This window comes from Tiliqua scincoides, chromosome 2 (assembly GCF_035046505.1).
Source record: "Tiliqua scincoides isolate rTilSci1 chromosome 2, rTilSci1.hap2, whole genome shotgun sequence".
In the NCBI taxonomy this organism is placed as follows: Eukaryota; Metazoa; Chordata; class Lepidosauria; order Squamata; family Scincidae; genus Tiliqua; species Tiliqua scincoides.
Window position 1 is genome coordinate 264,019,164 of NC_089822.1, and position 10,011 is coordinate 264,029,174.

General features: G+C 45.0%; 1 protein-coding gene across 1 annotated transcript in view; it reads left to right on the forward strand.

The window, feature by feature from the left end:
- LOC136639148 (zinc finger protein 721-like) overlaps window positions 1–5,493 on the forward strand; it is a 37,233-nt gene extending 31,740 nt beyond the window's left edge. Inside the window, exon 8 of the mRNA XM_066613161.1 lies at window positions 3,263–5,493. Coding sequence (XP_066469258.1) covers window positions 3,263–3,893 — 631 coding nt within the window. The 3' untranslated portion in view covers window positions 3,894–5,493. The remainder of the gene's footprint in view (window positions 1–3,262) is intronic.
- The last annotated feature ends 4,518 nt before the right edge of the window (window positions 5,494–10,011 follow it).

The following is a 10,011-nucleotide window of genomic DNA, read 5'->3' on the forward strand; positions in this document are numbered from 1 at the left end:
ATGGTGGCACCAGGCACTCATCTTCCTTTGCAGCCTGTTTTAGAACATTAGAGGAGGAACATGAGAAGCAGTCAGCCGGAATGCTAGAGGAGGGAGACTACTAATAGGAAGCTTCCTCTTAGTCTCCCTCCTCTAGTGTTCTGGCTGACTGCTTCTCATGTTCCTCCTCTAGCATTCCATAACAGGCTGCAAAGGAAGAGAGATGAGTGCTTGGCCTCACAGTAAGGAAAACAGGTAAGTAAACGGGGCCGCTGTGAGATACAAGAAGCTGGACTAGATGGGCCTATGGCCTGATCCAGTGGGGCTGTTCTTACTGTTAAGTAATGGGTATGTGGGAGTCAAAAAACTGCCGATAAGTGAAGCCATTGGTATGGGGTCCATGGATATGGGGGGGGTCCTCTATAGCAATATCAACTTAAAGTATTTTTGGGCCCATTTGATCATTAGTACAGGTGTATCCCTGTATCCATGGGAGTTCCACCCCCCCCCCATCGTTAAGTGAAATCACAGATAAGGACAAACACAAATACGCCCTCCACCCTCCGGAACCAAGGGAAGCTCTACTCCCCTCACTTCTGGAGGGACTTCTGAGCCCAGCAGAGTTCGTGCATAGACTGACTCAGAGTCAAAAGCACATCTTGCAATTTTTCAAAAAATTGGAAGTGACGTTTTTAATGCCTAATAAGACATTGGGAGACGCAGGGAATGGGACATTAAAAATGTCACTTCCAGTTTTTCGAAAAATTGGAAGTCACATGTTTTTGACTCTAAGAGTTAGTCTGAGGATGGTAGAGGCTGTGGATGGATGTGCATGTCTTCTGCTAGGCTCAGAAGATCCTCCAGAACAAGGGAATGCCATGGGGGGGCACAGACCCAATCCACAGATAAGTGAATCTATGAATATGGGATCCGCGGATTGGGGCCCCCCTGAATTACCATTCAGCATGTAGAGCTAATGAGCTGGCAAGAGAGAAAGATGCTCCTGAGAGCAGGCGCTGGTTTAGGTGTTGAGGGGGCATCTGTCCTTTACTGGCAGTGTTCCTGCTTCAGTGTCCTACTTTGAACGAGGACCTCACTCTTGCTCTTTTTCAGGTTCTTGGAGCATTCAAGGGCGGAATACAGAATTTCTCCAAGTTGGAGCAGGCTCCATCAGTCACTTGGAAGAAGCCCCACTTCCAAGGGATCAAACAAGAGGCTGTTACAGATGCCACCTCACTGAGTAAGACTTTCTTTTGCATGACTTACTGGGTGCTTTGAAATGCCTAGGCATATGTCATAGTTGTGGGCACCTCACTGGAATCCACACAGTTCCATCTAAAGCCACTTTCTGATACAATGAAGCCTCGGGGCATCAACCAGTAAACACTTGAGACCAACTGTTTTGTACCCCACTGTAACACACTTGCAGAACACTTTGTAGATGATAGCATTGGTTTTGACTCTGCTGATGAACGCCCATTGCCTTGAGTGCCACAATGGGAGAAGTGTAGGATATAAAGAGAAGCATAAGAGTGAGAATAGTGAGGAATTTAATGGACAGAAGTTCATAAATGATTTGCAGTAAGTTGTCCCCAGGACCATGTCAGAGATGGCTTCAGAGGGTGGAGTGCCCTGTTCAGGAAATGGAGTGGAAGATGGTTATGAAGCAGTGCAGAAGAGAGCAACCAAAATTATTACTGGGCAGGGGCACCTCCCTTTCAAGGAAAGGCTACTGCATTTGGGGCTCTTCAGTATACAAAAGAGGCACCTGATGACATGATTGAGACATACAAAATTTTGCAGAGGATGGATAAAGTGGATAGGGGAATGTTCTTTTCCCTCTAACACAACACCAGATCCAGGGGACTTCCACTAAATTGGGAGAGTTAATAATAATAATAATATTATCATCATCATCATCATCATCATCATCATCATCATCATCATCATCATCATTATTATTATTATCATTATTATTATTATTATTAACTGGGTATTTATATACTGCCTTTCTGGTCATCGAATTACTCCCCGGACTTTGAGTTAGCACAGACCAAAGGAAATATTTCTTTACCCAGCGTGTAATTAGTCTGTGGAACTCCTTGCCACAGGATGTAGTGATGGCATCTGGCCTGGATGCCTTTAGAAGGGGTTTGGACAGATTTCAGGAGGAAACGTCCATCACTCATCACAAGTCATGATGAGTATGTGCAACCTCTTGGTTTTAGGCTACCTCAGAATGCCAGATGCAAAGGAGCGGCACCAGGATGCAGGTCTCTTGTTGTCTTGTGAATCCCTGAAGCATTTGGTGGGCCACTGTGAGATACAGGAAGCTGGACTAGATGGGCCTTTGGCCTGAACCAGCGAGGCTCTTCTTATGTTCTTATGTTAAGTGCAAACAAGAAATATGGAACTTGGGCTGTGCAGTGACCCCCTCCTTTTCCCTATGTGTTTTCATTTGCTTTTGAGAGAATGGGCATGCCTTAGCAGTAAAGGCTTGTATGGGGTGGGAGAGGAATCAATAGGTCAAATATTTTTTCACCAGTTAAGGCCTTAGGAGTGGACCTCAACAGGTGGGAAACCCTGGCTTCTGAGCGGCCCGCTTGGAGGCAGGCTGTGCAGCATGGCCTTTCCCAGTTTGAAGAGACACTTGGCCAACAGTCTGAGGCTAAGAGGCAAAGAAGGAAGGCCCATAGCCAGGGAGACAGACCAGGGACAGACTGCACTTGCTCCCAGTGTGGAAGGGATTGTCACTCCCGAATTGGCCTTTTCAGCCACACTAGACGCTGTTCCAGAACCACCATTCAGAGCGCGATACCATAGTCTTTCGAGACTGAAGGTTGCCAACACAAAAAGTTAAGCACACTTTCTTTTGGCCCAGGATAAATCCACATCTGAATTATTTCCTTATCCTAGCAGGTCCTGAGAGAGCTTGTCAGAAGAAGAAAAATCAACTGGGGCATCCTAAGGAACTGGAGCCTTTTGGAATGTTGTCAAGAGATACTGAAGACAACACTGTTGGCCACCATGATCAAGAGTCCGAGAGCCTTGTGGGAAACAACCCAGAGGCAGAAGGGGGAAAGTTTATTAATTCTCAGGGAGGGTATGAAGATCTCAATGAAAACATAATGCAGCAACCACTAATTCACAAAGGTGGAAGGGAAAACACAGGCATTCAGCTGGATCAGGTTTTGGGGCTGGGGTCTGATCTTATTGTGCATGAGAGAACCCTGACTGGAGAGTCCCAGTACAAATGTTCCATTTGCTGGAAAACCTTTTGCAGAAGAAATGTCCTTATCACTCATCAGAGAATTCACACCGGGGAGAAACCGTATAAATGTTTGGACTGTGGGAAAAGCTTCAGCCAGAGATCGCATCTCATTCTACACGAGAGGACTCACACAGGGGAGAAACCATACAAGTGCTTGGACTGTGGGAAAAGCTTCAGTCAGCGGCCACACCTGGTTAAACACGAAAGAATCCACACAGGAGAGAAGCCTTACAAGTGCCCGTACTGCGGGAAAAGTTTCAGTGACAGATCGACGCTCACGACACACAAGAGAACTCACACTGGAGAAAAGCCGTATTCGTGTTCAGACTGCGGGAAAAGTTTCAGCGACCGGTCCTCCCTGATTGCCCACAACAGAACACACACCGGGGAGAAGCCGTACAAATGCTCGGAATGTGGGAAAAGCTTTAGTCATCAGTCGACCCTCATTAGGCACGAACGGATCCATAATGCAGAGAAATCGTTGAAGTGCTTGGACGCGGGGAAAAGCAACAGCTCAGACCTGTTGGCGGAGAAGAGAAACCCCTTCGGAGACAAACCCCCAGTAACGTGGACCAATTCCGTCTCTTGGGGAGAGTCGCTTTCTCTCACCCTGAGTTCCTCCCCTTCTGAAAAATGGGAGTAGCAGAGACTCATTTCGCAGCATTGTTTGGAGGACAGCAAATAAAAGATAACGCAGTTTTCAACCGAATGGTTACATACATGAACTCTAAAAGCCTATGTGGCCACAGTGCTTTAATGTTGCCACTGTGTGTACGGGTTGCAAGCAAAATGTGTACCATCACCAGAGGAAGGCCACAGGAATATAGCATCTGGGGTGAAAAAAGCAAAATTGTGAAATTGGTGACGGTTGAGGGTGAGAGTTCTGTGTTTTTTCCAAAGGCCTTTTTTCCCCCACTGGAACAAGTGGATTCTGCGAGGAAGGTTGAAAATGAATAAACTGTTTTCCTTTAGAAGGATTGAGATATTTTTAAGGCAATTTTTTTTTTTAACAAAATACCATTTTACTTGCTGTTTACTCCCACACAATGCTTTCTATGTATCGGGTCAGACGGTCTACTACGGGACAAACCTGCAAAGCCTCTGCCTTGTCTTCAGAAGGTCCCAGGTTCAATCCCTGGTAGTACTAGTAGTAGTAGTACTAACCACTAGTAGTACTAAGAAAGATGCTAGACCTGGAAAGCCTCTGGGTTGCTGCCAGCCTATGTGGACTATACTGAAGGAGATGGACCAAGGGAAGGCGTCTTCCTGGGTTCAGCCCTCAGTTCTCAAATTCCCTCTTGCTTTGGATTGCTCCGTCTTCAGCAGCACGATCTCTGCTTGGAAACACACACCAAATCACTGAATAAGCTCTCCTGGGCAATGAGTACAGGAGATTGTTTTCAGTCGGTGAAAACCTTCAGTTCTCTGAAGTCCATGCAGATAAAAACTGACAGTTCACAATAGGAAGTTATCGCTGTTTCAGAAACAGGTTCCTAATTAGAGAAAGAAGGTTATGATGGCCCAATTTTTTTTTTCAAAGATACATTATTTATTGTGTAAATGACATGATGTGGGGTCTCACAGAGCTAATTTTGTCCACAGTTACTGTAACACTAACTGCGTGTGATGATAACAACTACTGAAAAACTAAACTGTAAAAGAACAGCCTAAGGCAGGGGGTTGGACCAGATGACCTATTAGGTCCCTTCCGACTCTGTGATTCTATGAACATTGAACGATGTCCAGATTTTCAGATCAGCTGGTGGCAAAGTCTGTTTGGGTGTTGTTTTTTTTCTGATGAGTTGAATGCAGTTTGAAAGAGGGCTTTTAGGTGTGGATGCTCATTCTGCCATCATTGACAGTAAACAAGGAACTGCAAGATCTTACATTATTGTTCTCGGTGGTGTAGCAAGAGGGGGTGCAAAGCACTAAGTTTTGCAGGAATGACTCTGAAAGGGAGGAAAAGGGGTTGCTTGCATGGCACGTCCAGGTGCCTGCCAAACTTAGTGTTAGGCTCTCCCCCCCCCCCCAGCTGATTGTTCTGTTTCTGGATAACCCTGACAGTAAGGAGAGAAGACAGTTTCTAAGTCTGGCTAATAAAAACTTCCTGTTTTTACAGTATTGATGGTTGTGATTTTCAACTCTCATTTTTCCTCCTGTTTTTCCAATGGGCAAATCATAAAGATATGCTTCAGTGCCTTTTTGGTGCCTTTGTTATCAAAGGCAGATTTTTAAAAAATTAATTGTTTGAAGAGAATGAAGGCAATTATACTTGTCTTTAGATAAGATGGCAAAATAAGCATTATATACAATAAACATTTCTGTTTTTCCCCAGAGGAATTTAAAATGCACTTTTTCCATGGTTCCAGAGTCTCTAGAAAAAATGCGTGGCTATTGCAATGACCCTTGAGAAACACACATACGTTGACAGTATGCCATGCAGACTACCCATGGCTGTAAAGGGTAAGAGCAGGAGAGGCCCATTACTTTCATGCCCTCTTTATGGGCTTGCTGGAAGTTCCAGCTTAGAATATCTCTGGATCTGCCTTCAAGCTCAAGAAATTGGATGTATGAATTTTGTGACCTTGATTTTCTAGGCACTGAATTCCAAAATTGTTTAGATCAGTGGTTCCCAAACTGTGGGTCAGGACCCACTGGTGAGTCACAACCTGATTTTTGGTGGGTCCCCAAAGGGTGATGGAAATATCAGATAACTAATTGCTTCAAGACCTGAGGCTATTCAAAAATCAGATACTGTAGCTGTTAATTATACTGCAAAGAGCTCAGCTCCTGCAGTTTTGCAAGCTTGCGTAGGGAGATAAATGTTTGAGGGTCTTTTTCTTGTTATTACAAATAAATAAAATATTTGTTTCTAGATCACCTTTTTAAAATAATCTGGTAAACCTAGGTGAGTCCTGATAAAGTGTCATTTTAAAAAGTGGGTCCTGGTGCTAAAAAGTTTGGAAACCAGTGGTTTAGATCCATAGCTTTTGTTTTTACTAAATTGAGCTTTAAATGTGATGGGCACATAGAGCCTGGGGAAGAGTCATCTTGCCATTCGAAGCTTCTCCCAAAGCTGCTATAAGCCCCAGGATGGGATTTTCCTACTAAAAGCTAATGGCTTGATGGAAGGATCAATGACTTAGATCAATTACTGACTTAGATCAATGAAAGGGTGCAAACCACCTCCCCGCCCCCCCCCTTTCTGGGACATCACACCCCCTCCTAGCCACTTTTAGGTAGAAGGAATATGTTGGAAGATGCAGGTTGGAGGCAGATCCCATCTTCTTTGGCTTATGTATTCAGCCCTGTCGCCTGCAGCCCGGTCAGAGGGGAAATGTATCAGTCCTGAAGCAGAAATGGCTGGATTTGAGGCTCTAGAGCCCACTGAGTGGATGGGGTGCCACACAACATGCTCCCCACTATATCAGCAAACAGGACTCCTCTCAAGTCCTTCTCAACTAATACTCTGAGCCTTGAGGGCCAAACTAAAAGTCACACTGAAAAAAGCAGCCCCTGTACCTTTTTCATCATAGATATAATAATAATAATAATAATAATAATAATAATAATAATAATAATAATTTATTATTATTTAAGGCAAGTAGATAGCCCCAGATGTGACCTACGGCTCTTCTTTCTGCCCTCTGTTGCCAGAATCCTCATTCCTGAGCAACAAGGCAACCCTGGAGAGATTTTTCATACTTTTTGAAAATTTGAGATTTTTTACTTTTTGAGGTCGCCTGATAAAGTCCTCTTCAGAGCATATTTAGGAAACATGAACAAAGAAAGATGCAGGTGTGCCAGTCATACAGCTGTCTGGACCAGAAGCCCTTCATATGATCTCATCGTCCTTATATAATGCTTCTGCCAAGATGCGGGCAATGAGATAATATGAAGCCCCCTTCTAGAGCATGGAGGCCAAGCAGTGTCTTCTCTGACTTTATTTATACCCTGCTTTGCAGCCTTGATGGACCTTGACAGTGGTTGTTAGTTAACATTCGCACCAAGCTGCAGTTCCTACAGGGATTCACCAATGGGGGAGTCTTCTGATGTCATAAACCAACGATCCAAGCTCTTCCAGAGAATCAACCTGTACTTGCCCTCTCTTGGCTCAAGGAATTCACTTTCTTTTTCCTGTGGCTTTGCTTGGCTGCCCTACTTGATCATTGCTTGGGTTGATGTATATGACAGTTAAAAGCTTCAATTGCGGAGGATTTAGCTTATATAGTCATATAACTATTTTAACTTAAGCTTAAATCATTTTGAACGCTTTGGGGTGAACTCCCATAAATGCTTTAAGCAAATAAGTAAGCTACATGAGTCTGTTCTTGCTTCACCTGCTTTGTAACTGGCCAGAATGCTCCTGCACATTACAACACTTATTTCACGTTGACTCTCTGGAAGAGATGAAGAGTTCTCCATCTTTGTGACATAAGCATGTGGGGGTGGAGCCTAGAAGCTAAATGGGGGGTGTCTAGTAGATCATTGAGTGGACCTTGAAGTGATGGGGCTCAAAGGGGAACCTGATAACAGATCAAAGGCGGTGTATACAGGTGAGTACACACACAACTCTGCGCAGTGCACATACCTTGAAAGCCAATATGAACCTGAGCATGGGTACGCACTACCCATCAGGCAATGCATCTCACACAGCCGCATAGCATGATTTTTAATGCAGTCTCAGCTCTCATTGACTGGATTGCCTCTTCCCAGACCATAAAACCAATTTTGGTATGGAAAAAGAAATATGGGCTTAATATTCACAGTGCATATGTGAAAATCATATTGGGAGGGATGACTGTTTTATTAGTAATAGATTAAGGCAGCAATCCTAACCTCACTTTCCTGGGAGTGAAAGTCCCATTGAACACTATAGGACTTACTTCTGAGTAGACCTGCTTGGGATTGTGCCCTCAGAATATTTATGTGAAACTTTCCAACAAAAAAAAGTTCACAAAGAGGTTTACAGGGCATTCTCAAAACTGGTTCAGGACCCACTAGGTGGGTCATGAGCCAATTGCAGGTGGATCTTTTGCACCTGGTTCAAGCCACCATTGAAAATACAGAACTGAACATGCAGCTGCTGTGCAGGGTGGGTTCCTGGCGGGAGAGTGCATGCTGCTTTACCCTGAATAGTTGAAGCCTGAGTTGAAGCTACTCTATAAAAAGCATAAGCAAAAGTATTATAATTATTTGATTCTTTAAAAAAAAAAAAAGCAAATCTCTGGAGTGGTCAGGTTGCTGGCTGGCCTTGCTACAGCACATAGAACAGATCAGGCTCGTGCAAAGGAAGTGAACATAAGAACATAATATTATGCAGGATCGAAAGAGAACACCAAGCTAAGTTTTAAGGCTTTTTATTAGGAGGAACGGAACCTGAACCAAACAAATCAAAATGACCTCGTTCCAAATTCCCTAAGGACCTGAGGCAGGCAGACTCAAGGCAGCAGGACTTGAGGCAAAGGCTGGATGTTTGTTCCCTGGTTCTCAGAGGCTCTCCCAAGGGCTCCTTCCTCCAGCGTTCTCCTCAGCTCCTTTCTGTAGCTTGGTCTCTCCCAGCTCACTCCTTGCAACGCTTCTTCCCTGGAGGTCTCTCTTCCTCTGTAGAGAACACTCTCCAAAGCTGCTCACAGCAGCTCTTCCCTGGTGGTCTCTGAGCTCTCTGTGCTGGTGCAGCCCCTTTTATAGCCTCAGTGGCTCTGCACACAGCAGCCTCTACCTTTCCTCCAGTGGTACTGCAGCCTTCTCTCCTGCAGCAGTTTTCCATTTGGTCCTCCTACTCTCAAGGGGTTGTTACAAGGTACTCAGCAAGTGAGCCTATTGGCTTAGACAAAATAACTATTGGCTCAGACAAACTCAGACTGACTGTCTATTGGCTCATGAAAGGCACAGGCTACGATCCTCTCAGGCCAACTTACAACAGCCAACTGAGCCCAAGTTCTGCACATAAGAAGAGCTCCACTGGAGTGGGCCATAGACCCATCTAGTCCAGCTTCCTGAATCTCACAGTGGCCCACCAGATGCCTCAGGGAGCACACAACAAGAGACCTGCAGCCTGATGCCCTCCTTTGCATAAAACATATTGAGGTAGCCTACTTCTAAAATCCAGAGGTTGCACATACCCATCATGGCTTGTAACCAATGATGGACTTTTCCTTGAGAAATCTATCCAATCTCCTTTTAAAGGCATCCAGGCCAGACACCATCACCACATCCTGTGGCAAGGGATGTGACAGACCAACCACATGCTGAGTAAAGAAATATTTTCTTTTGTCTGTCCTAACTCTCCTGTCACTCCATTTTTGTGGCTGTCCCCTGGTTCTGGTGTTGTGTGAGATGGAAAAGAGCATCTCTATCCTTCTGTGCATAATTTTGTACATCTCAAACATGTCCCTCCCAGTGCCTTTTTTCTAGGCTGAAGTGAACGCATCCTACGTGTAAGAGCTTTTTGCAGATTGTGCAAGTGGTTTGGGCAGCAGTGTAGCTGGGGGGCAAGCACTAAGTTTCGCAGGGAGCTTCACTGCGGTGTGCAAGTGGCATTGCCTCTGTTTCGCTCTCGTGGCCCAGAATGGCTCCAAAGGGGAGAGGTCAGGGCTGCTTGCAGGCTCCCTGCAAAATGTAGTGCTTTGCCCCCCTCTAGCTATGCCACTGGGTTTGGGGGACCCCAAAGCAGGGACTCTTGAGACGGGAATAAGGTGCTGCTCACAAAAATGGACCCATTTCCCACTGTGATCCTTTAGGAGAGGTCTGAGACTGTA